Source organism: Agelaius tricolor, unplaced genomic scaffold, assembly GCF_023055355.1.
Source record: "Agelaius tricolor isolate 1412-34295 unplaced genomic scaffold, bAgeTri1.0.p SCAF_15, whole genome shotgun sequence".
NCBI lineage: Eukaryota > Metazoa > Chordata > Aves > Passeriformes > Icteridae > Agelaius > Agelaius tricolor.
Window position 1 is genome coordinate 18,679,135 of NW_027269275.1, and position 26,993 is coordinate 18,706,127.

Below are 26,993 nucleotides of genomic sequence, written 5' to 3' on the forward strand. Positions count from 1 at the left end.
GCCCTTTCTAAGAAAATCAATTGATACTCCTTATATTTTCCTCCACTTCCTTCCTTCCATAGTTCCAACTGTTGGTTTAGCAGATTGCTCAGTTCTGCTCCTTAAATCCTGAACATTCACTGATTTGGAGCAAAATGGGCCCATAACAGGTCCCTTAAGCACTTGGAGATTGCCTGCAGGAATATTATCCTGGCTTCTGATTCCAGTGGGAAAACTTCAGACATATCTGATTTCTCCTAATACATATTTATTTATACATATTTAGGCTCAGTGGTGATTATGGAGTGAGGAATAGCATATTTTTGGATGCAAATAAATGATTTTAAAGGTTTCAGTTGTTTAATCTTCATTTTAAGCCAAGTCTGTTGTATTGCAAACTTGTAGAAACAAGCACATTCCTGAAACTATTCTTTATGTAACAGGATAAGGAAATATCAGGAGGAGCTGGTTGTTCCAGTGATTTCCAAACAGTTCAGACATTTCTGTGGTTTCTTTCTGTGAAACAAATCTTACTGGCTTATGCAACTCTTTTTACTTGTAGGTCATTTTCTTGTGTAGTTTTCAAGTACAGTTCTGAGGCCTTGTATTGCCATTAGTGGAACATTTTGTCAGGCTGTTCGTGGGGTTTTTATTCTGCAGTGAGCAAAAGTGATCTGTTAGAAATGCAGACACACAGAGGGTTTAAGGATGAGTTCTTCGAGTACAAAAGAAATGCAAAAATGCAAATAGCACTAAAAGTGTTGTTTTTTATGATGGCTGTTGATATTCTTGTTAGTCTTCTTAGAACTTTTCCTGACTAGCTGTGAGTTTATGCAGGGTGATTTGTTTTAAAGCAATAAGAGTTGTGTCTTATAACTTCTGGGCTCAAAACCCCAAATTACAATTAAACCATTAGTAGAAAAAGTGCTGGACTCCAAAATTAGTGATGTGTGAAGAGACTCTTAAGGTATAATGTAAAAAATCCCTTTTATTTATTATTACTTCCATGAATTCTCTTTCACCTTGCAGCTTTAGGTGATAAAATCGTGAGAGACATCCGACCAGGAGCTGCCTTTGAACCAACCTACATTTACAGGCTCTTGACAGTTATAAAGTCAAGTCTGTCAGAAAAGGTGAGATTTCAAATCCTTGACTTGTGCCACTGCATTGCAGGGCAGTCCCAGTCCTTAAAACTCTGCAAAAAACCTCAGGCTCTGCTCAAATGCCACTAAAATCAGCTCATTGAGACTTCATGGTAATGAGGCTCAACTGTCTTGGGAGCTGAATTATAGGAAAATCTTAATTACAGGTTTGGCAGTTTGATATGTCAGAATAATGGAAAAATTACTGTTGGAATGGAACATCTCTTTGTATAATGGAGCTACCAATGATTTACATTTAAGAAATGAGCAGTTGTTCATTTTTATGAGGAATTCAGCTAAGACTGATTGAAGGTCAGGTTTAATTTCAATATAAAGAAAAGATAATAATTCAAACCATCCTTTGATTTGGCCTTGGCTTGACAGTAACTTTTAATAGTGGTTGTAAAAGAAATGGGGAGAAAAAAATTCCAACTCACGCATTAAATGGAATTTGTATTGAGAAAAATGCAGAATTCTTGTAGCCATTGTGGAGCTGATGCTGCTTAGCACAGTTTGGGCTTAACTAGTTAAAAAAGAGTTTGTCTTATAATAAAATTTAAGCTTTATTTGACATAACTTGAGACTGAGCATTTGCTAAATTAATAGGAGAATGCTGCATTTATTCAGTGTCATGAACCTTCTGTTCAAAGGAAACCATGATGATATCATAGGATTAATTGGAAAAAATATTTTGTTCAGGGCAGGCAAGAGGATGCTGAAGAATACTTGGGATTTATCCTCAATGGACTACATGAAGAAATGCTGACCCTCAAGAAACTTCTCTCTCCACATAATGAAAGTTAGTGGATTTTTTTTTAATAACAAACAATTCAATTCAAATACTGGTTCTGTGTGATGATTCCATAATACAGAGTCATGCTTGAAGTGGAGGTTGAGGTAGGGACAGAATGCCATGTTTTAGAGGACTGGGACATCAGCAAATAAGATTTTGGTCAAATCTGGACACAGTGAGTCCATTCTGCCCAGTTTCTCAATGATCTGAAGAGTTACTGGGTTTCTGGAAAGGCATCATGGTTCTGGCAATACTCTGAATTCTAAGTCACATCCCTGTTCTTCTAAACAACAAAACTTCATATTACACATTTTTCTGAGCCCAGCTGAGCATTACTTGGGGCTAACTGTAGTTATCAGTCTTGTTTGTCATTTATAACACATGCAGTGTCAGTGGTTTTTGACTCTCCATGGGAGTTCAACAGTGCATCAGTGTCTTTTTCACTGACCTGTAAACCAACTGTTAATATCTCTCTTTTTCTATCTAATACAAACCAACATAATAAATGATATGAAAATTCTTCCTGACAAAGCTGGAGGACAATTTACTTTGAAAGAATCACTAGAATTTGTATGCAGAGTAAAATGTCATTTTACTTTATAGAGGCTTTAGCTTGACCCCCTTTACAAATAAAATCCTGCAAGCCAAGTAAGAATTCAGATCACCAGTTACCCAGTTTCTCTTTAGCAGGGTAAATTTTTTAGGATATAAAATCATACCATATTTTGTTCCTCAGCTGTGTGCAGTTTATAACCTGAATTTGGCACAGGCTGGGAAAATATTTGCTAAGCCTTGGGTTCCCTGTAAAATACCTGTGCAGAAAAGGAGTTGTATTTAATAATGGCATAATTCTGTTGCCAGAATAACACTTGACTTTCTAATTTTCTACCCCATGAATTTACTACTAAAAATATGTCAAACTTTGCTATTTACATACAGTCATCAGTGAGCTGCCTTCTGTTAACACATGGATGTGTCATGCAGGGAGCAAACCCGGAATATGCTTGTTCTTTTTTAAATTAAAAAAATAATGTTTTTAAAATTAAAATTATTGATTTTTTGGAGTTTTGTATGGGATTTACTGAGAATTATTTAGGGATTTTTTTGGGATTTTTGGGGGAATTCTTAGAGGGTTTTTGGGAACATTTTGGGATTTTTTTAGTGATTTTTTTAGCAATTTTTGGAAGATTTTTTTAGTAATTAAAATATTTTAGGGGATTCTTTTAGGGATTTTTGGGATTCTTTATGGGATTTATTGAGATTTTTTAATGGGATTTATTGGGGATTTTTTGGGATTTATTGAGAGGTTTTTGGGAATTTTAAAGGGATTTTTTGGGGACTTTTTGGGATTTTTTTTTAGTGATTTTATAGCAATTTTTGGGAGACTTTTTGGTAATTAAAAAAATTTAGGGGATTTTTTTAGGGATTTTTGGGATTTTTTATGGGATTTATTGGGAGTTTTTTGGGAATTTTAAAGGGATTTTTTGGGGACTTTTTGGGATTTTTTAGTGATTGTTTAGCAATTTTTGGGAGATTTTTTTTTGGTAATTAAAAAAATTTCAGGGGATTTTTTGGGGGATTTATTGGGAGTTTTTAGGGAATTTTAAAGGGATTTTTTGGGGACTTTTTGGGATTTTTTAGTGATTTTTGTAGCAATTTTTGGGAGATTTTTTTCGTAATTAAAAAAAATTTCAGGGGATTTTTTTAGGGGTTTATTGGGAGTTTTTAGGGAATTTTAAAGGGATTTTTTGGGAACTTCTCGGGATTTTTTAGTGATTTTATAGCAATTTTTGGGAGACTTTTTGGTAATTAAAAAAAATTTCAGATGATTTTTTTAGGGATTTTTGGGCATTTTTTTAATTTTAATGGGATTTATTGAGATTTTTTATGGGATTTATTGAGATTTTTTATGGGATTTATTGGGAGTTTTTAGGGAATTTTAAAGGGATTTTTTGGGGACTTCTTGGGATTTTTTAGTGATTTTTTTAGCAATTTTTGGGAGATTTTTTTCGTAATTAAAAAAAATTTCAGGGGATTTTTTTAGGGGTTTATTGGGAGTTTTTAGGGAATTTTAAAGGGATTTTTTGGGAACTTCTCGGGATTTTTTAGTGATTTTTTAGCAATTTTGGGGGATTTTTTTGGGGACCTTTTGGGATTTTTTAGTGATTTTATAGCAATTTTTGGGAGACTTTTTGGTAATTAAAAAAAATTTCAGGTGATTTTTTTTAGGGATTTTTGGGCATTTTTTTAATTTTAATGGGATTTATTGAGATTTTTTATGGGATTTATTGAGATTTTTTATGGGATTTATTGGGAGTTTTTAGGGAATTTTAAAGGGATTTTTTGGGAACTTCTTGGGATTTTTTAGTGATTTTATAGCAATTTTTGGGAGTTTTTTTTCGTAATTAAAAAAATTTCAGGGGATTTTTTTAGGGGTTTATTGGGAGTTTTTAGGGAATTTTAAAGGGATTTTTTGGGAACTTCTCGGGATTTTTTAGTGATTTTATAGCAATTTTTGGGAGACTTTTTTTTGGTAATTAAAAAAATTTTAGGGGATTTTTTTAGGGATTTTTGGGATTTTTTATGGGATTTATTGAGATTTTTTTATGGGATTTATTGGGAGTTTTTTGGGAATTTTAAAGGGATTTTTTGGGGGATTTTTTTAGTGATTTTTTTTTTTTTGCGATTTTTGGGAGTCTTTTTGGTAATTAAAAAAAATTTCAGGTGATTTTTTTTAGGGATTTTTGGGCATTTTTTAAATTTTCATGGGATTTATTGAGATTTTTTTAATGGAATTTTTGGGCGATTTTTAGGGAGTTTTTGGGGGAATCTTTATAGAATTTTGAGGAGATTATTATACAATTTTTGGGGGGATTTTTTTTTTTTTTCTTTTTGATTTTTGAAAACATTTTCTCCTCAAGAAAAATCATTTATATTGGGGTCTTGCCTTTCACGTCCTTCATGTGTCTGGATGCGTATTTGTCCCTGTGCGTGACTCTGTGTTCTCCCCACGTCATCGCAGAGGTGTCGGTGTCCAACGGCCCCGAGGCTCAGAGCGTCCCCAAGGAGGAGGAGCAGGAGGAGCAGGGGGAGGGCAGCGAGGATGAGTGGGAGCAGGTGGGACCCCGCAACAAATCCTCGGTCACTCGCCAGGCTGACTTTGTCCAGACTCCAATCACTGACATTTTTGGTGGTCACATAAGGTACTGGACTTATTCCTACAAGTTTTTTTTGACTTGCAGTGGTTGAATCTTTTAAAATGTCTTAAATGAATTGAGTGTTGTGAGATCCCAAGCCCTGAATTGCATGTGGAAAAGGAGTTTGGAATATTTGTGCTTTGAGTATTGTTTTAAGAATTTCCAAAGCATTTTAGAGCTGCCTGATTTTTATGACCTCTGAGGAGTTTCATCTCATGTTATAAATAAGGATACTGAGAGAGAATGAGATTCACAGAGTTGAATCTTGACAGCAAAACAACGAACTAAAACATAAAACTGTGAATTTTAGGTTATTCAGGCCCTTCATGCTTCCCAGAGAAAGCTGTGTTCAATAGTAAAGAAATGTTAAAGGCAAAAGAAGTCTGGAAAAATGTAAATTGCTACAAGATGTTACTGGAATGAAAAGAATGAGGCATATCACTTCTGTGCAGGTCTGATACCAGACAAAGGCAGAAAGGAGAATGTGAATATTTTTTGGAAAGGAAGCCTCCTGACTTGTTTGGAGAAATGTATAATTTGAAATGAAAGCAAACACTTGCTAAAAACATACAGCAAAACAAAACTGCTAGACTTGAAGAATTATTTTTAAATTGGAGACAGACACTTAATTGCTGGTGTTTGACTCTCTGTGTTGCCAGATATTGAGTCTAGAAGTGTGAATAATGTGGGCTAGTGCCTTCTGCCTTGGAAATGCTCTGAAATTATTTATTCTTCTGGGTTTTGAGCCAGACAGCTGGTAAATAAAATTATATTTTCCATAGAATTTGGCAGACAGATGTTTGTAGGTATTGATGGGAGTCCTGCATCAGTGGTTTACATATCCAAGGTGCTGTTGATACCCCAGGTGTATTTACCAGAATTTGTCACAATTGTTTAGATATCTACATAATTCCATCCGTTTTTATATTAAAAACACTGACATGATGGCAGTTTTCTGTACAAGTCCACAAAAAAAATGAAATAAAGCAAAGGTAATGCTGGAAAAAGGGAAAACCTTGCACTGAGCAGCAGAACCACAGGATCCAATCCAACATCTGCTGGCACCACATCCACTTTATTTATCCTTCACACCAGGGCACAGCTCACCACAGAAACAGCATCCCCTGGGATGTGGGAAAGCTTCATCCTCAGGGGTGGAGATAGGAAGGACTGAATATAAAACTGCCAGTAGAATTCCACTAAATGAAAGCTTCAGAAACTGGAAAAATCCAATGGGAAAAGCAGTGAGGAAAAGATGATTTAAATTGGCATCTTCTGTCTGGGGAAACTTCAGGCTTGGGAGTTTTTAGGCTGTCCTTGAGAGGCTTGAGTCTATTAAATGTCTGTTTAGGCTTAATTACTTAAAAACCCCAGCCTATAAAGCCTTTCTAAGCAACATGAGGCTTAAGTGGGAAAGTACAAAATTTTCCTGGGAATTCTTGCAGTGCTTGAGTAATTTTTCATTGAAAATGATGCATTTTCCCATGTCCAGCTGAGATTTGTAATTATTCTCATTAGGGGCATGGTTACAGAGAAATGATAGCCCAGTGAAGGTTTTGCTATCAAATCAATTTCTGCATTTCTTGTGAAGAAAATATCCTGAAGAGGTGTTTCAATATAATTTCTGTTTTTTAAAACAAAGGTGCTGCTGTTCATGCATTCTCTCCCTCTAAAGGTTATATATTTGCCAATATTTAGCTGCAGTAGCTTTGTGTTGGTGCTTCAGGGCTTTGCCTGAGTTAAAAGGGCTCTTTTGATTATCCTGAACATTAAAATTAACCTGAACATTAACATTTCCTTCCTGACCTGGAAATATTCCAGCATGCCCAAATGGGTCAGAGCTGTGTTAATTATAATTCTGCTTTCAATATAGAACAACAGAATAATTTATATACATGGACAAAGTCTGAATGCAGAAAATGATGGGAAGAAAATGAACTGCCAGTCCTCAGTGGAGGATAGTTTGTATTTCCTATGGCAAGATTTAAGCAAACACTTTAAAATCACTATAAAATTAGTCTTAGAGAAGTGACTGAAAAAATGGTGTATTTTTATTGGAGAATCTGGAATCAGCTGTGATTTCTACAGTACAACACAGATAAGCACTGGCACTTTGCACTTGTCAAGAGCTGTTGGAAAATTAAACTAACAAAAAGAGCTAGGAGGTGAATTTTTTTAAAAATGCTTATCAAAATTTTCAGTCTTTTTCTTTAAACTTTGCATAAATAAAACAGTTCAGTCACAGTCCCATTCAGAATATTCTTAGTAGATGTTAAAATCATTTAAATCGGGGCGAGCTGTTAAAACTTGATGTTTAACCTTTATATTTTTATGTCTTGCCTGAAATTAAATATAAATCGAGTTACTTAAGTAACTCATTCTTTCTTGAAGGTTCTGTCTGGTTGAAAACCACTCTTTATTTCATTTAAATTCCTTTTTTCCTCCACAGATCTGTAGTTTACCAGCAGAGTTCCAAGGAGTCTGCCACGCTGCAGCTTTTCTTCACCCTGCAGCTGGACATCCAGTCGGACAAGATCCGCACCGTGCAGGACGCCTTGGAGAGCCTGGTGGCAAGGGAGGCTGTGCAGGGCTACACCACCAAAACCAAGCAGGAGGTGGGTTCTGCTCAGCCCTTCCTCCCAGCCAGCTGCTAAACTTTGTGTTTGAAAGGGTTTTCATAGAGCTTTGGCTTTTTTACAAAGAGTTGTTGGAGCATGATTTAATAGAAGAGGTACAAAACCTTTGCAGTATCCTGGAGCAGTGAGATGGCAACTCTAAAACAAAGCCAGGCCTGTAAATACTTGGAATTTGAGTTAATTGGGGATTTTAATGGAGAATATACTATTCTCCATATCAATATTATAGTAATATTATTATTACTATCAATGTACTATTTTTACTATTAATAATATAAATATGAATAGGCTGAACTATGGTAAAGATACATAATATTATGTTCAATATCAGAACTTACTGATTCCTGGGGATTGCCAGATGCTCTTCAGAGTAAATACTTTCTATTTTGCATATAATACATGATAGTAATAACTGCAATAGAAAAGTGCTTACAAGAAAGAAAAGCTTGCCTCTGGTTTGGCACTTTGGAGGATAATAATTAAACTTCCCTCACTAAGGCCTTGCCTTGTTTCCTGTGGTGAGTGGGAATAAAGGCATCTCTGGTGTGCAGGGATTGTCACCTGGGAATTCCATCTTCACTTTTGGTAACTCTGCAACTGTAGGTGTTCCCTCTGACATTCTTGTCTGTAAGTTTTCAAAATCCTCCAAGTGAGAACAAGATTAGATAAAGAAAGGTTCATTTCCCTTGGAAAGCTAAAGATGAATAGCAGAAATTTATTTACCTTGAATATTCAGAAGATACATTTCTCCAGTTGTTTTCCATGTGAAGAAAACATTTGCAAGCTGATTATGATTTACTACAAAGATCTTGTTTGGCTTGCCTTCCTTTTTTTTGGTTTTTTACTGCAAATGGTTTAAAGTTTTTGACTGGCAACCCAGTGCTGGGTTGGAAGAAATTAGTTTAGTTCTTTGTGATATTTCAGAGTTTGGATGGCAATACAGGCACCTACAGTGTCTTCCAGATCTTTTTTTCAAAAGAAATTCAAATTGAAATAGTTGGTTTTTGTATTAAAATTGTAGTAAAAATACTGAACATATTTTTATTTCTGCATATCTGTAGAACCTTGGGAAGTGGTAATTCTTTTTCCCCAGGAGTTTCTATTCAATATGTAGATTCTAGCAGAATCAAGCCATGTATTGAAAAATAATATGCTCATGGTTACCAATAAGGAGATTTTTCTCAATGAAAAAATAGAGAAAAACCTTTAACAATTATTTTGAGAAATATTTACATGTCTTCATTTCTAGGAAGGGAAAACATTTTTATTCTACAATTTTGAGCTCAGCTCCTGGTTTCCAGGCAGAAACTTTGTGGATTGTTTGGTTATAATTATATAAAAATCACTATTTGGTAGAGAAAAGTGTGGTCATAGCTCACATTTTCTCTTTGAATATCCTGAGTTCTCCTTTGAAACAATGCTAGGATTGAAGATCCAGTGGGCTTTAAGTCACAAAGAAGCATTTATCATAAATTAATACTGCAATAATAACAAATGTGGAGTTTGGTTTGTTTGCTGCTAGTGTATTTGAAATCAAATACTTCTATTTAAAATTCTATTAATTTTAATACTGAAAATCAAATGCTCTCAGGTGGAGATCAGTCGGAGACTCACCTTGGAAAAGCTGCCCCCTGTTCTCGTTTTACACCTCAAACGCTTCGTGTATGAGAAGACTGGAGGATGCCAGAAGCTGATCAAGAATATTGAATATACTGTTGATCTGGAAATCAGCAAAGGTAAAAGGTTTAGGAACAGAATTCCCCTCTCCTCATGGGAAAGAGAATGTTGTATTTCCTACAAGTGTCTGTGTTTTAATTTGCTCCCACACAAGATTTTGTTCTTATGGTTGTATGAAAATTTGGTCATTTGGGTGAATATTTTGTGGGGTTTTTTTGTGATGAAAGATCTTAAAGCCTTTGGCACTTCCTAGGCAATGGGTTGGCCAAATGAGAGCTTCTTGTGGGTTTATAGAGTAGGGATATAGGCTGCTGAGGGCAAGCATGGGAAGTGATCCTCTTGGATCTGTGTCCCTGTCTGCACAAGACTGTTGCCAATACTGCATATTTTTATCACAAATTTAATTCAGAGAAGTGTCAAATTATTTAATTAATGAGTGGCAGTTGGAAGGAAACTGGTGTTTTATTGAAAATGCAGCCTGAAGGTAGACAATGCATAGTACAGAGGTTAAACAAGGATCCTTTGTTTGACAGGTATCCCAGGAGATACTGACTTTAAATAGTTCAAGATTGGAAATTGTCCAGCATCTGAAGCTTGCCAAAATAATGCCTTTTGTGTTGAGCTGACAAATGGACTATTAGCCAGCCAGTAGCTCAAATAGGAATAAATAAAATCAGTGTATACTCATATCTCAACTGAGATCTGGACCTTGTCAGGCAATTTTCTTTTAGGAATGTAAGCATGACTTGGAATCTGAAATTGGTTCTGTCCTTCATTGACAGATTCAAAATGACAATTGATGCTGTCATTCTGACAGCAGGAGTGAAAGGAGGAAAATTGAATAGTCTGATTTTTTTATGATGTCTTATTTTCCCTTCATTTTTGGTGGTATTTTTTAACCTTTCATAAACCACAGTATTGCAAAACTGCAAATTTACTCCCTTGATTACCAGTTATTAGAACCATGACCATTCTTTAAAGGCTGCAGAAGAAATTTCAATTAAATGTTCTCCTTTGTGATAGTGTTGATTTCTCTGAAAAATAATTGATCCTCTTGATAATGGAATTTCTAATGTGTGGCTGTTTTTCCTCCTCTAGAGCTGCTATCTCCTGGTGTGAAAAGTAAAATTTCCAAAGGCCAAAGAACCTACAGGCTCTTTGCAGGTATTTTATCTGTGTCTTTTATTTATTGTTTTATTTATCTGTGTGGTTTTATGTGTGTATTTTACCTCTATTGCAAGTGCAGATTCTGCATATGGAATTATAGAAACACTGGGTTACATTAAGTGTTTTCTTTTAAATTGTGGGGGTGAAATTCTTGTTTACCTCTGGTGGAGAAGCTTTAAGGCCATGGTGAAGGAAAGGAGTCGGTTCTGATGGAGGGTTTGGATCCAGAGCTTTATTCTGACCCAGAGGCCTCTGAGTCCAGCACCAGAATTCCCAAACCACGTGGTTGCTGTTCCTTTGGACCCCGGGGAGAGGGGCAGGGAAGGGGTAGGAATTCCACCAAGCAGGTACAGGAGGGGAGGTCTCAAGGGACAAAGGACATGTCTGTGAAAAATGCTGATCACTTGTTTTTAAAATTTTAAAAGTTTAATAGTAATAAAATGGTTATAAAAATAGAGTAATAATAATTTGGATTAGGACAGTATGAGACAATAGAAACAAAGAGTTACTGATGTCCGGGTCCCTTTTTCTGGGCAGCACAAGCCCAAAAAAGGCCCCACATTAACAGAGGATTAACCCTTAAAAACAACAGCCTGTTGCATATTCATACACCTCATCCATGATGCATAAATTCCATTCAAACACAGGATTCTCTCTGGTCAGTGTCAACTTCTTCCTCATAATCCTAACAGTGTCATTCTGCCTGAGAGAGGTGGGAAGAAGTTTGTTTCTCCTGATAATGGAGCAATAAATTCTCTTTCTCTGAAAGATTTAGGTGTCCTGTGACTGCTGTGTCAGTGCGAGTCCTTTCTTTAGAAAAAAAGTATCCTACATAGCATAGTTTGTATTTTAACCTAAAATACCAACTAAAATAATTTTGTTATAACCTAAATCTATATTTAACACACTACTTAAGAGAATTAATACAGCATTACTTTCTAACACAACTCATATAATACTCATTTTAGTATTTACAAAAAGCCAGTGATAAAATACAGATTTTTCACACGTAGATGGCCCAATGCCCTTCTGGAATTCCAGGAGTGACCAACAGCTCTTGTCAGGGGTCAGGGTGGGGAAAGAACAGGTGGAGGGAATTACCAGGGGGGGGACCCAAGGTTTTGAGGTAAATCACAGCACCCCCTCCCCTGTGTGTGTGCCCCCACAGTTGTGTACCACCACGGCAACAGCGCCACGGGCGGGCACTACACCACGGACGTGTTCCAGATCGGCCTCAACGGGTGGCTGCGCATCGACGACCAGGCCGTCAGGGTCATCCACCACTCGCAGGTGGTGAAGGCGGCCCTGGAGCGCACGGCCTACCTCCTGTACTACCGCCAGGTGGACCTGCTGTGACCCCGCCCCGAGAGCGCCAACATCATCACTTCTTCTCCTGGAAATGCTCTTCTGAGTGAATTTTTTTTTTTTCTGTTCCCCCCCCCACCCCCCCTTTTTATTCTTTTTTTTTTTTTTTTTTTTTGTCCCCCTTGCAACTATGGGATAGAGCGCTAAAGGAAGCTGCCGTTTGTGCACAACATGGTTTGTGTTGACTTTTGACTTTGCAGAATGAAGTCGCTCGGTTGGATGCCTCGTGAATCACAAAAAAATATGAAAAAAGAAAGAAATAAAGTTCATCCGAGTTAATGCTGAATCCTAAGATAATAATAAAAAAAAAAAGGGGATTTGCGTTGAATTCCCACTTTCTAATTGCGTAGTAGAAGAAAACCCTGCACCAGCAACAGAACTTGTAGATTTCTGTGAAAATGTTTTATCTTTACTTCAGTAAAAAAAGAAAAAAAATTAAAAAAAAAAAATAAAAAGCTCTCTCTGCTTCCCCAATAGTTTTTTGATAAGTGGTAAAATATGAGCCGATGTGTATGAGATGGAAATGGTCCTTTGTGCTTCAAAACATGTACAAACTGCAGAGTTGCTGGTTCCTGATAGGAAGACACATTTTAATAATTGTGCGATGAGAAACTGCTTAAGTACACATTGCAGATCAAATATTTGGAGTTAAGATGTTAGTCTATATAGATGGGTGATTGTAACTTTATTGCTATTAAGAAATTTCAAACCGCATTTATGCTTCTGTGTACATGAAATTAAGAAAATGGGCAAAATAATTAAGATTGATATTTCTTTAAGTCTGCTTTGTTTAATTTTGCTGTCTGCTCTCCTATAATGTTGAGTTCCTAATTGTACACAGTTTAGTGATACCTAGAAGTATAAAGTTGTCGCCCATCAATAAAAGTCACAAAGTTGGTTTAAGGTGTGTGTGTGTGGGTTTTGTTTTTCCTCAGGTGTGAATCCTGCCCTTGGAAACTCCAAAGGTTTCTGTGTAGCACTTCTCAGGGTGTAGGGAGCCTTCCCCAAATGAAGTGAAGATGATTTTTCTTTGCTTTCACAGCTTTTTAAAACTTCAGAAGTGTTCCTGTTTTGCATTCAGGTGGAACTGAACTTGGAGGGGAGAGGGAAAGGGATGTGGTGGTCCCAGGGCTGAGCACTGAGCAGCCAGGAGAGGGGCTGGAATTCCTTCTGTGTCCTGGAAACTCCTGCACTGTTGTTTCTGAAGCAGATGATATTTTGTTTGTCTCTTCTTCAGCCAGCTGACATTGCCCTGGAGAACTTCTGGTAAAAATAATTCCTTGATCAGCTTCCTGTTGCTCTTTCTAAAAAACTCCTATACATTATTTAATTCTTTGACAGTGGTGTTCTGTCCTTATTTCACCATGGGATGGTGGAGGCTCCCTGGCTTGTCCTGACTGCTCTGCCCTCTCGTGCTGTCCCACAGGAAGGAGTTTCCTGCCCAGAGCTCTGGCTGCAGGCAGGAGCATCCCAACCCCATGGCTCTTTGGGCTGCTCCTGCTCTGCTCAATTAAGGATTCTCTGGCATTGTTTTGGATGTCCTCATGTATTGTTATGTTTTTGCTGCTCATGCTTTATTAGGATTTTCTGATTTACAGGTGGTGACTGTTGGTGATTTTGGTGATGTTCCACCAGTTTCAAAACAATTTTCTGGGCAAAGCTCACTTGGATTTTGGCTGTTTGCAGGGAAAACCTCAGCTCCTGGAGCTGAGCCTGCTGGAGAATTGGTGCTCCCATCCCTGTGATGGGAATTGCCCCAGAGCCTCACTGGTGAGAACTTGAAATCTTGGGGGACTGGGAGGTTGTTCCAAAAGAGAAAGAAACCAGGTTTTGAACTTACTGTTCTGTGCTGTTATTATTCACATCCTGTTTCTGGGACCTGATTGAAGTGGTTTTCTGTTCAGCAGAAATCCTGGTTTTAATTAGTCTTGTACCTGTGTTGGGTATTTATTTAGCTCTATCTCCAGTGCATTGTGAAAAAGTGCATTTCTGATAGTGCAGGTTAACCTGGTCAGTGCAGAGAAAACTGCAGGTGATCACTAATTAATATATCACTTAATAAATTTACATATGTTACCATTTTAAGAAGTGGCAATGAGTCATTGCCAGTTTAAAAATCAAGTGTTGAAATTCTCTCAGTATGAATTGGAATTGTCTCACTATCACTTAAAAGTGATTTTTTGCATTTTTTACTGAGGATATTACAAATGTATTTGTCACTAAAGTCATTCTTCTGCTGTGTATTTAAAAGGGAAATAAAAGTATGTGGCAACAGTGATGTGGACACGCAGCCACAATTTTTATTTTCTGTAGTAACTCCTCCCTTTGTTGCAAAACGAGCTTGCAGCTTTTGATCATTTGCTCTGGTGTGATTATGTAAAACAAAAACCCCAACACCCTCTGATGCACCGTAAATCCGGTGGTTGTTTGCTGAAGTTCAAACCAGAGTTTGAGAAATGTTTGGGGTTTTTTTTCTTAATGCACAGTAAGACCTGAAATTTCCAAAATGAGAAACTGGATGTGGAGCTCCACGGGGGTGTGGGGAACACCTTGTGCCATGAGGGAGATGTGCAGGGGAAGGGCTCTGTGGGCTGGGGGAGGAGGGTTCTTACAGCCACCAGGTGTTTGGGGCTGGAGAAAGGTGTTTTAAATAGGAAACTGGGGTTTTTCCACAATATCCTCTGGAGATGATGTCCCTCAGGGCTGGGCTGGGCCAGGGCTGCTGCCAGGATGGATCCTGAGCTGTCAGCAGAGTTCATCTCTGTAAATGTGCTCTAAATCTGCTGCTTTTCACTAGGAATGAAGAGGAAACCTTGGATGTGTAGGGGATGTTCCCAACATGCTGGAGATTTGTGCAACTGGGGTTGATTTCAGGCTGTCTTAATGACCCAGAGGATTTTTTGGAAATCATTTCTATATTAGTGAATAACCAGATGTGGTGGCTGCAGAGCTTGTGGTAGCAGTTCACCTTCTGCTCTGGGGTGAAATCTCCAAAGGTGGGCGCTGGGTTAAGGGTCCTGAACTGTTCCAGATGTGCCCAGGGAACCTGTGGGAACAAGGTGAGTGGTTTGCATGGAATCCCAGACTGATTTGGGTTGGAAAGGACCTTAAAACTCATCTTGTCCCAGCCCCTGCCATGGGCAGGGTCACCTCCACCAGGCCAGTTTACCTTAAACCCCTCCAGGGCTGGGGCAGCCACAGCTGCTCTGGACAGCCTGTGCCTCACCACCTTCCTAGGGAAGAATTTGGTGGATTTCAGTTCACATTTCACTTGTACTCAGTGCAGTCATTGGTGCCCCCTGAATGTTCTGAAATTGCTGCAGCTCTTGTTCTTATTTCATTGTTTTACATCAGCTTTTCACTGATGAAACAGGACAGGTCTATGGGGAGTTGTTTTCTTGCTCAGCATCAGCTGCTGAAGCATTTGGGGGAATGTTCTTGAGTATGAGAAGGTGGAGAAGCTGCAGATGGACCTGGGTGATCAGTCCAGGCTACCCCAAAACAGGAGAGCAGCAAGAACGAACAGGGGGCTCACAGTGCCAAGAAATAATTGTGTTTGGGAACAAATCCATCAATGCCTGATTTCCCTCCTGTGATTTGGATCCCCACACTGTTAATTCATCTGCTGGAGTAGCCTCTGGGCTGCAGTGTGGTCAAGAGAGGGGCATCTCCCCTCTGCTGGGGTGGGGGATGTGGCAGGGATTCCTTGGCTCCCTCAGGAAAGGACAGCCCAGGCAGGAGGGGGATGTGAGCAGGCAGCAAAAGGGGGGTGATCCCAAAACCTGAGCCTGGTGCCCAGCTCAGGGGGTGATTCCCTAAAACTTGAGCCTGGTGCCCTGCCCAGGGGATGGTTCCCCAAAACCTGAGCCTGGTGCCCAGCCCAGGGGGTGATTCCCCAAAACCTGAGCCTGGCTGTGCCTGGTGCCCAGCCCAGGGGGTGATTCCCCCAAACCTGAGCCTGGTGCCCTGCCCAGGGGATGGTTCCCCAAAACCTGAGCCTGGTGTCCAGCCCAGGGGCTGCTGCTCCCCCTGTGCTCTCGCTGCTGGTGATCACAGACAAGCTCCTGCAGATCCCTTCTGCCACTGGCTTCTCTTCACCCTGTTATCCCCCTGTGCTCTGGAGGAGTCCAGCCAGGGGATCCCCTGCAGCTCTGGGTCTCTCACCCTGCCCTGCTTCGGGGCCATTCCTGCCGAGCTGTGTTTGAGTGGGAAGTAAAGGAGCATTAATTCCAGTGGAGATCAAGACTTTCTGTCTGCCTGGTCAATTAGGAGGGCATAGGGAAATCTGTGTCTCTTCCCATTCATTGGCTATTACATTAAAAGCCTCTCTGCTAATATATACTTATATATGCAGCCTGCTTTATGTGGCTTTTACCACATATGAAATGGAGACGTTATAATCAAGGCAGTAATAAGGAGGAATGATTAAAAGTAACTTCTGATTGTTTTGGCTTTGGTGGAGCATATGACCCCAAGCTGCTGACTCAAGACAAAATGAGGTGGGTAAAAATTCTTGTTCCAGGCTGTGCTCATCCCTGAGCACAACCAGGCCCTGTGTGTGTCTTGTACAGTCAAACCATCCTGGTGTATATTAAAAAAATAAATTAGAAAATCAAATCTTTGTAAAGCAGCCAGGTTGATGGAGCAATCAGACAGCCCAAACCATCCTACAGGGATTAATTTCCCATAGGGATATTTGTGGAGATTACAAAATACCAAATTCCTCTGAGGTCTGGAAATTATTTGTCCGTCTGTATGTGAGATTTAAAATGAGTTAATTCAGCTTTATGGTAATTGGAGTGAGCAGCACCTTCTGAGGGCTGTGAGTCAGGGCTGGGGAGCTGCCTGGTTTTGGGGTGGCAGCCTGTGTGGGGGCACCAGGGTTCACTGTGTTGGGGTGAAATTTACTGTGTTTTGGGGAAATTAGGAACTGAGGGTGCTGCAGTTTCCTAATTTCAGCTAATTAAATAATCCTACAGCAAACTTACTGATCCAGAGGGAATCAGAAGAGCAAGGGGGAAAAAAAGAAAAAATAAGAGGACACAGTGATTTTACAGTAAAACAGTGCAGAACCTTCTGTCAGCCCAGTTCTGGGTGGTCTTTGAGTTGCCTGTGTCGGTGTCAAAGTCTGAGCTTTTTTTGGGAGCAAACTGCACTCAACAGCTCCTGGCAGGGCAGAAGTGCCAGGTCCAGCTGCTGGACCACGTGTTGTTGGTTCCCATACACAGTTTGTTTGGAAGCAAATAGAAACTCTTTGTAAATACAGCTGGGAGAGTGTGGGCAGTGGGAAGAGCAGCCAGAGGGGCTGGCGTGGCTGCACCAGGCTGTGGGACTGGGGCTGACTGGTGAGGACTGGCTGCCCATCTCAGCTTGCAAGGGGCTGGGAGATGCAACCCCAGGGATGACAATCTGTTCCTTCTTGAAAAATCCTCAGGAAAATGGTGTCAGAGATGGAATCAGCCCCAGTGCTGGCTTCAGAGGGTTCTTTCTTTGCTCAGAGCTGTGCTGCTCTCTCCCAGCTGCCAATATTTGCTGCTCTGCTCCTGCTCTGTTGAACGAGTTTGATAAATGTCCCTCTGCTTTCTGAGCCTGGCTGGGTTTGAACAAACCTCTGGGAATATCTTGTAAACTCCCTCCTAGTAAACAGTAAATAAAAGTGGTTGGTGTTTTGCCTGAAGGAAGAAATAAATATTGACTGGTTAGAAGAATAGTAGAAGGACTTTTTTCCCCCCAAAAAAAACTTTGAAAAGAGGACAAGGGCAGTGCATTTGGAGAAATCAGAGCTGCTTTTCTTGGATGTGCCAGCTCCCAGGAGATGGGTGCTCCCCTGGCTCCGTGCTGGGTGTGGCTGGGGCCCCTCCTCAGGGATATGCCGGGGGATGCGCTGCCCCTGCTGCGGGATGCGGATCCCAGGGCAATGCCGGGGATGCTGCTGCTGCTGCTGCTGCCGTGACACACTCGCCTTGTTACTCACGACAGCGCTTTGGGCTTTCCCTGTTTGTTTACTTCGAGAAAAAGGAAGGAACTTTGAGCTTGTCTTTTGCTCAATCGCTTCCTTTCACAGTGGGTAAAACCACGGAGCTGGATGCCAAGGCTGGAGCTGTTGGGACATCGGCAGAGGTGAGTGCTGCCTGCGTGTTTCACCGACTTTTTTTGCGTTCCCCATTCCCTGCGGCTCCCGCTCTTTCCCCGGAGGAATGTCAGCTCTGGGAGAGCTTTGGCAGCAAACTAGAGCGCGATTAATCTGTTCCCAGCAAAAATCCGGCTCTGGAAATAAAGGGGGATGCCATGGGGTTTACTGGAAGCGCTGGAGCTGGGTGGGATTTCCCTGCGAGGAGCGGGACTGGCTGAGCCGGGGGCGGAGAGCTGCCTTCAGTCCCTTCCAGGGAAAATTCCTCTCGGGAATTCCCCCTCCTCCCCGGTCACCGCAGCCCTCACGGCGGCGTCGCGGTCCCCCCTGCGCGGGGAGGATTCCCCGTGCCCTGGAATTCCCGGCTGCGAGTCCCAGGGCCGGCTGCTGGCACAGCCCAGCACAGCGCAGCCGGCGCTTTTATAGGGGCAGGGCTGCCCTCTCCTCCTCCTCCTCCTCCTCCTCCTCCTCCTCCTCCTCCTCCTCCTCCTCCTCCTCCTCCTCCCGCCTTAGGGAGGATGGTCCCGCTCCTCTGAGCCCCAATGACCGCCCGGGAGCTCCTGCGCTCCCAGCCCCTCTCCCTGTGGCTTTTCCCCCCTTTTCCCCTCCCTCTCCTTCTCGTTATTGCTCCACGCCCGTTGTCACAGGGATGATCCAGGGTTCTCCCCTCTGCCTGGAGAGCATAAATACCACCGGGAGCTCCGGGAGACTGCACTGCTCCGAGTCTGAGCCCAGACCTTGCACATCTCGCACCTCCTGAGGCTTATTCCATCCTTTTCCCCCTTCCTCCTCCTTTAAATATTTCAAATACGTTAATTTATTTCCCACAAGCAGGCTTGGAGGAGCTGCAGTTACCTGGAGACTTGGAAGTACTCAGCAAGGTAAGTGTAAAGTTCAGTCCTGGCTGCTGAAATTTTGGTTTTGGGGGTGGTGGGAGTGCAAGAAATTACTCTGAAGAAGGCACAGTTTTAGTAACTTCTCCAAAAAGTTGCCTGGATGGTATAAAACAGCACAGTGCTGTCTGAGCTTCCCTCATGTGTGCCCTGCAGAATTTAATGCAAGATTAACAAGCATTAATCTGGAATGAATGGGAGGAGTTTGCAAGTACAGGAGTGGATTTCTATGCAAATAGAAAATATCCCAGGGATGCTGCTGCAGTGCCCAGAGCTGATCCCTGTGGGCACATTTGTGTGCTCCAGGCTGCCTGTGTTTGTGCAGCTCTGCCCTCAGGTCCTGTAGGAAAGGAATTTCAGCATCACCATGTGTGGTGTCTGTCACCAGTGGGTTCTCCATGTGGTTTTACACAGAAACTCACCCACTTGGCTTCTGTGGCAGAAATCGAAGATCCAGATGTTTTAAGCCATGGCCTTGAAGATGCTGACAGTGCAATGTGGCACTGTTGTCCCATGCCTAGGAACTTGTCATCCTCCTTGTCTTTGGAAGGCAGCACAATTCTGCACAGCTTGGGGTGTGTGCATCCCAGGGAAAGACATGACCTGGGGTTTCCTGCATCATCTTGTGGCCTTATCCCTGGATTTCTTCGCACAGGTTAAAGCTGATCCCAGGCTAACTCATCCTAGATTCCAGGCTAACTCAGGTTGGAAGCTGATCCCAGGCTCAGTGTAGAAGCTGATCCCAGGCTAACTCCCCTCTGCTTCACTGTTTTAAACGCTCTCCTGACATCCTGAGCTAACTTTTCATTTTCCATCCTTGTCAGCTGGTGCCATGTGTAACTCCGCAGGCCCTGGGATGTTTTAGCTGCAAATGTCACCCATAACCCAGGAGCAGGAGCCCACTCGTGTGCTTCACCAGGGAGGCAGCCAAAGCTCAATATCCCCAGGGAAAAAGGTGACATGGGGACATGCATGCAGGATCAGCCTGCATGTGGCTTTAGCAGCGTCTCTGCCAGGCTTCAGATGTGCCCAGCTCTCCTGCTTTCCGTGCAAGGCAGACACCATCCATTAGCTGGGGAAATAGCTTTCTAAAAATAACCTTTCCTTAAGTCCAGTGCTGCTCTTTAACTCCCTCAGACCCCAGAAGAAGGCCTCCCATTTCTCCCCACTTTGGACAGGCTTTCCAGCACATTCAGGAGTCCTTTTCTGCTGACTCAGTCATTTCTGATGGCTCCCAGATGTTCACCTGGCACCAGTGTCAAGGGCCTGATGTGTTTAAAGGGAGGCTGTGCTCCTCTTGAGCCCTTGAAATCAACAGCAGAGGCTTCCTCAGCTGACTGTCAGCTGATGATTTTCTGTGAATAATGTCAAACCCCAGCTCAAAGGCAATGTGATTCTGTGATTTCAGCCTCCCTGGGTGAGGCATTGCCCCAGCCCTGCAGGGCACTGGGACAGGCTGGGCTGCAGCACACATGTCCCAGTGTTCCTTTGCACCTGGGCACGAGGACACTGAGAGGCAGATGGATGGGCCTCTGAAATCTGTGACAGCTTTCTGAAATGTGAGCATCTTCCAGCTGCTTTCAGTTAATCTGGCCAGGAAACTCTCTGCTTTCTGATCCCTTTATCCCTCCTTGGGATGCTCCTCACCTCAAGCTGAAGCAGAGGACGGGACTTGCACACCCCAGTGAAATAGAAGATTAAGCCAAAATGACCTAATTTTAAAGAGGTGCTGGTGTCCTTTTGCTGGCCAGTGGGAGCCAGGGAAGCACATCCCGAGGAATAAAGCACATCCCAAGGAATAAAGCACCATCTGTTGGGAGGTTTTGGCTGCCTCGCCGAGCCAGACGCGCTGGCCTCGCTGCGGAGCCCTGAGCGGGGCAGCTCCTCTGGCTCTCAGATGCTACAGCTGATTTTTTTTCAATCTGCCCTCTCTGAAAGTTCAGTGTTTGCCTTAGATGGGTGGCAGATTTGGGCTCCTGTTCAGCCAAGGGCAGGCGGCCAAACGAGGGGTGCAACGGCCGCCTCTGAGCGCCGGCTGTTCCTGCAGGGAGAGCGGCCGGGGCTAAATGGCCACATTGTCAATGGCCCTGGCAATGCAGCTATTTTTAACCTCTCAGGGAAGTGCCTCAAAGTAGGAATTGTTCCCTGAATTTGGGTCAGACAGTCTACAAAAGCAACTTGCTCCTTCTCCCCTACCCCTGGTGCAGCCGGGTTAGAAAGTCGGGCTCCTGCCTGGGGGGAAGCGAACGCCGCAGGCGGGGCTGAGCAGGATGAGGTTAAAGGAGTGTCTGTCTGTCCTTCTGCCACCGACTGTCCTGCCCTCCAGGTGTGCCTGCAGCTGGGGACAAGGCGAGTGTGTTCGGTTTGCTCTGCAGAGCAGGAAATGATGAGGATTTGTTACCTAAACTGAGCAATGACATCCTGCATTGTTGTAGGCAGGCACAGGCTGAGTGCGCTGCCTGGAGAGAGGCTGAGGGCAGCTGGTTTTCATCTGCCTCAACGTTCAGTCCAAGAGAGAAGCCTCAAGCAGGGACTCTGTGTCTTTGGTGCAGTCAGCCAACAAGTTTTCGGGGGTTCTCAGTGTTCTCAGAGTTTTTTTGGGGGTTCCTGGCTGTGCAAAGCACCTCCTGCTTGCTGCTGTTCTCAAATGCTGCTCTAGTGGGTTGGGGGAGCAGGGGTTTGGGGTTTTGTGCTCAAGTGCAGCTTTTAGCAGGGAGTTAGATGGCTCTCCCCTGCTCTGGTTGGCTTCCAGCTCCTCTGGTCTCAGAGTGTCCAAATCCTGTGTCATTGGATGAAACTTCTCAAATAATTCCTGCTAATCTGGGGGTTGTTTCCTGCCGCTGCAGAGGAATGCTTTCAGCGTGGCTTTCAACACTGCTGTCAAAACTAGATCCTCACCTCGTGCTGGAGACAGGGATGGGGGAGCTTTCTCCCAAAAATTGACCCTAAGGAGGGAGATGCTGTGCTTGCTCTGTCTGTAGAGATGCTTCCTGCCCCTGGATGGATTGATCCTGTTCCAGGGGCTCAGTGAGTGCTGCACAGCCTCCTGTGAATGATCCAAATAAACCCAGCCAAGATGCTCAAGGATCACTGAGTAGATAAACTGGAGCATGGGAAGGGTAGAAGTGCTTGGGGACGGCTGGTGGAGCAGGAGCGCTATAGAGCAAGGGACAGGGATCAAAGGAAGCTGCTCAAAGACCAGATGTCACTCCTGCACCGAGATTGACACTGGAACAGGCGAGAGGCAGGACTGTAGAAAAGACAAAGAAACCTTTATTTAAAGGAACTGCGCGGTTTTTATAGAGTGATACGATAGGTTCTGTTCAAAACCAAAACGTCTTCCTCACACACTGTCCTTGAGAAGAACAGAAAGACCAAGTAGAAAAACACCACTTGCAAATTGTTTATACTCAACAAGTTATCACGTCTTTCCAGCTCTCTAAAATTCCTCGCAAGCCGCTGTGAGAGACGCCGTTTCTCTCTCTCCGTCCCACGGCATCCACAACCAAAGCCCACTCCGTCGGTGCTGACGGCATCCGAGTGCCTGGGAACACCTAATCTGGCCGGGGGAGGGCGGCTGCTCCCGCTGCTCCATAACTCACATCCCGGGAAGCGTCAGCCGGAGCCCCGGCTGCGTCAGCGCCAGCCCGGACCGCGCTGCTCCATCCCGCCGTGACATTTCCCAAACACAGCCGCTCTCCTCAGCCCAGCAGCTGCTCTGCTGCAGCCTCAGAGCAGCTCCTGCTGCTGCCTGACCTCCTCATCCGCCTGGCTGGCGATTTTTCGTTCCCTTTTATTCATGAAATAGCGAATCTCGGCTTTGCCAGCTGCTCTTTGGGGGGATGGCTCCAGGTGCCGCCCTGCCTGGGAGGGGATGGAGCTGGGGTTACTCTGATGAGCTGATGGGTATTACAGGCTGGCAGCTCCATCGGGGGTGCAGAAAGCATCCTCCTGCATGCCTGGGAAGGGTTCACTCCCAAATCAGCATCACAGGAATTCCCAGGTGTAATAAACTCTGAGTCCCCACCTCTTTCGGTGCTGTTCAGGTCTTCCCGCCTTTGGGGTGAGCAATAATTTTAATAATTTTAACTCTTTCCCAAGCTCAGATCTGGGCTGTGTGACCTCGTTGTTGGGGGGCAAACGCACTGAGACCTCCTGTGGCACTGCTCTGACTGCCTCTTTCTCCCCAAATTCCAGACCTGCACTGAGCCCCGGGAGTCCCTGCAGGAAAACCCAGCATCGCCTTCATCTCTGCTCCTGCTGGCAGCATGAGTCCTGCCCTGCCCTGGATCCTTCCTCTCGGATGTGTGCTGCTGCTGCTGCTGACAAAGACAGCTGAGTGCTTCATCTTGCCCAACTCGAGTCACCTGGAGAGCATCCTGAGTAAATACCAGGATGGGGAAGCTCACTCCAGGTCCAAGAGAGCCATTTTATTCTCAGACAGACAGGAGATACTGATGCTCCACAATAAACTGAGAGGTCAGGTGTATCCAGTGGCCTCTAACATGGAATACATGGTGAGTCTAGAGCCTGATGCATCACTTTATTACTGTTTTTATTTTTTTCCCCCCTAACTGTATTTAAATTTTCCTTGTGGTGCGAGAGGTGTAGCAAATTTCTTCTGAAGTAAGTTTTCCTCAAGAGGTTTCCTGGAGCCTTTCATTCCAGAGTGAAGGATGCTTTAGATCTGTGGCCTGTTTTGGTTGGAAGGGGCTGCTGCTGTTGGGTCACCCAGTCCATCCTCTGCATAGTTCCAGAAGTGGTTCCATTATTCATAAAGGAGCATCTGGCCCAGCCCTGGATGCATCTCCGGTGCTGGCAATTCCCCAGCCTGCCTCAGCAGGTTCTTCCATTACATTCAGGTCATAAAAGCAGCGATTTTCCCCCAGTGTTTAACCCCTGCTCTCCCTGTGAAAGCTTTCAGCCTCTTGTGGGGACACCACAGTCTGCTCAGGGAATCTCCAGGTGGTTTTTGGGTTGCCAACCCAATGCTGGAGGTTCACCTGCCCTCAGTCACACAGTGATAACCTGAGCTTAGCAATGTGAGCCAAACCTCCACAATGCTCCTGGGAATCTGCACAGGAGCACAGGGAAATGGGGCCTGAGGAATGTGGCTCCATCTGCAAAGCACTGGGAGTACCTGGAAAGGTTTTTGGAGTTCCTGGGTGGATGGGTCACTGCTGTTGGGTTTTGTAGTTCAGGAAACCAAAATAAAAATTTGGTCAATGTATTCTCCTATTTTAGAGGGAGAACCTAAAAGTTGGAGGAGTATGAAATACGCCTTTGCCATCAACAATTCACATGAATATTGTTTTTTCACCCGATGCCAGAGACCCTACTTTGAGCTATTTTTGCCATGCCATCAAAATATTACAGGGCCACAAAATGATGTAGGCAAATAATTACTTTTTGTGTACCTTTTCCCAGTGGGCAAATATAGTTCTGATCAAAACTGGTCTGACTTCAGCCATGTGCCCCTGCTGACGGATCACAGGACGGATGACTTGTTAAGGCCATGTTTAAAAGGGTAAAAGAAGAGTAAACTTAAATGTAATATAAAATTGCCTGCCAGCTGTGCTGAAGTGAGGGCTGCAGATGTAAAATCCTGCCTTTTGTGACTGCAGGGAGAAAGGGAAGAGACGGGAGGGCAGGGGATGGTGAGGAGGGACAGCGGTCCCTGGGTTCTGGGTTCTGCCAGAAATCCCGTGCCTTTCTAAGAACTGGGGATTGCATCCCTTCCTCAGCGTTATCCTGCAGGGAAGCACTGCCAGGAGAGGCCACTTGATGCATTTCCAGAGGGTAAACACAAAGCAGGAGCAAGCCCAAGGTGTTTTGGTTGGCCCTGGGGCTGGCAGAGCCGCCGCTCGTCCCTGGCCCAGCCGCTGTTTGCACTTCTGTGTTTGCCTTTGCTCTGGGAGCTTTTCTAGTGGTTTTCATGGGTGATGGAGGGCCAGTGAAAGGGCCTTGTGTGCTCTGAAGAAAGGAGCTGAGTATGAGATGGTGCTGCTTGGAAGGGCTATAATCAGCCTTTCATGTGCTCCTGTTTACCCAGTAGGACTTGGAAATGCCATGTATATGCTGAACGGGAATTTCTCTTTAATCCTTTGTCCTGCAGAGGACATTTCTCATTTGGACTCGTTGAAGAGGATGGTCTGTCTGTAGAACCATAGATAAACTTTCCTCTTTCCCTTTGGTGCTGGAGTGGAGCATCACTGGAGATGTGCTGGGATAACTTGTGGACGAGTGGGTAGAGCTTGTTCTTGCCCATCAACCTCCAGCCACTCCCTTGTGAAAATCCTTTCTCCCAGCTCCATATCTGATGTATTTAAGTGGTCTAAAAGGGAAATGAGACCTAATATATTCCAGGAAAGGGACATATTTAACTGCTTCTGGATGAACTTCTGTTTTTGGATACTGTTAATGAGAAAGCAAGAGCACAGTGAGTTCTACAACTTATCTGGAGATCAAAAGAATTTTTATATACATATGGGATAGAGGCAAAGGGGGCTGAAAAATGAAGGAAGAAACGGTTTAGCTGCTGGGTCTGTGTAATTAATTGAGAGCTGGCACAGGTATTCAGTGCTAATGGAAAATGAGTGAGCAGGGCACAAGTTCCTGACAAAACTGAGCCAGTTCAAAATTACCTTAACCCCTCTACCAGCTCAGTGACTGACACTTCCAGAGTGCATTTGGACAGCTGAACAGAGGTGGGTGGGTGCCAAGGCCAAAACAAACTCCTTGTTAACAGTCCCAGAGTGAAAAGGACATAACAGACTCAGAGGAAAAAGGACAAAATAGATCCTAAGGCATGGTGACCTTTTAAGATGGCTTAGTCAGATGCTTTCAGCAGTGATGAAAGGCAGAAATCTTTCCTCTTGCGGCCGCCCCAGAGACAGCTGGAGAAAGCAAAATTGTTCTCAGTGCAGATTGCTGGAAGGAAAATAGTTTGTTTTCATGTATAAGGTATGCATCCTTCCTCTCAACTGCAGGGTGGTGGCTTTCCCTGTCAGGATGGGGTAGTGTTTCTGTTCTGTGGGGGTTAGCAAAAAGCATCTCCAGACCTCGGCCAGGACATGTCAGGCCTGGAGCTTGATGCCACTTTTAGAAGGAAGCTGCCAGTATTGCAGAGAGTCTGGGCTGGGGAGGAAAATGAGTGAGTAACCTGATCACTGCAATTCAGGTGTCTGGCTTTGGGTTTGCAGGCTCCTCAGGCTCAGGGAGCAGACTCCTTGTGGGATGCATTATTAAACCTGGGCCTACAAGTTGTGGTGTGGTGTGTGTGTGTGTGCCATGCATATATTTTACATATTCACTGTCCATTCCACTTTGAAAGGCCATCAGAAATTTGCAGGAGCAAAAAAGAAGAGAGTTGATGTGCTAACCCACTTGGAATCACACACACCCAAAACATTTTCAACCTCTGCTTCTGAAGGAAGCTGAGCACAGGCTCGTTGCCCCTCTGGCTTCAGTCATCTTCCTAGATACTGCTTTGAATATTGGCATAAAGAATTCTTGCAAGTATAGCTGGGAAAGTTTGAAATATCTTTTTTTTTTTTTTTTTCTTCCCCTCTATGTTTATTGCTCTGAAATAATTCCAGCCCCCTGACCGCATTCGCGTCTGAGAAGCAAGAGGCAAATAACTGCTCTAATTTAGATGGGATGGCTTTGTAATCTGATGCCTGCAGAAACCAGCTTCTCTCCTCATGCAGAAAAAGCCGTGCAGAGATGGAGCTCCCTCCCAATTACCTGCTAAGTGTCTTTTTGTCCGAGTTCATTTATTTTATCCGCAGGCATCAAAGGGAGATACAGCGTGAACGCTTGCATTAATTCCCATTTAATAGCCCATTGCTCGGGACGTCTCTGCATTAAATTAAGAAATTTGGAACATCTCCGCCTCCGGGGCTGCAGGGAATAGAGCTGGGTAGGAAGTCTGAGGAGCCGGGAGTGCAGAACATCTTGGGAGAGTTTCTGTGGCTTTTGTGCTGGATGGGAGGGCAGCGGTGGCTGCTGAGCC

The 26,993-nt window shown here is 43.5% G+C and overlaps 2 protein-coding genes and 1 long non-coding RNA gene across 3 annotated transcripts in view; all 3 read left to right on the forward strand.

Annotated features, from left to right (window-relative positions):
* The window catches only part of USP10 (ubiquitin specific peptidase 10), a 49,051-nt gene extending 36,192 nt beyond the window's left edge, over window positions 1-12,859 (forward strand). The window contains exons 8-14 of the mRNA XM_071440770.1: window positions 1,009-1,112; window positions 1,821-1,920; window positions 4,937-5,117; window positions 7,561-7,726; window positions 9,339-9,483; window positions 10,523-10,588; window positions 11,760-12,859. Of these exons, the coding sequence (XP_071296871.1) occupies window positions 1,009-1,112; window positions 1,821-1,920; window positions 4,937-5,117; window positions 7,561-7,726; window positions 9,339-9,483; window positions 10,523-10,588; window positions 11,760-11,947 (950 nt within the window). The 3' untranslated portion in view covers window positions 11,948-12,859. The remainder of the gene's footprint in view (window positions 1-1,008; window positions 1,113-1,820; window positions 1,921-4,936; window positions 5,118-7,560; window positions 7,727-9,338; window positions 9,484-10,522; window positions 10,589-11,759) is intronic.
* LOC139596459 (uncharacterized) lies at window positions 3,490-4,826 on the forward strand. The gene is made up of 2 exons (XR_011681323.1): window positions 3,490-4,129; window positions 4,186-4,826. It is a non-coding gene; the product is annotated as an uncharacterized lncRNA (long non-coding RNA).
* Window positions 12,860-18,632: 5,773 nt separating the features above from the next.
* The window catches only part of CRISPLD2 (cysteine rich secretory protein LCCL domain containing 2), a 31,096-nt gene continuing 22,735 nt past the window's right edge, over window positions 18,633-26,993 (forward strand). The window contains exons 1-2 of the mRNA XM_071440772.1: window positions 18,633-18,967; window positions 23,177-23,496. Coding sequence (XP_071296873.1) covers window positions 23,248-23,496 — 249 coding nt within the window. The 5' untranslated portion in view covers window positions 18,633-18,967; window positions 23,177-23,247. The remainder of the gene's footprint in view (window positions 18,968-23,176; window positions 23,497-26,993) is intronic.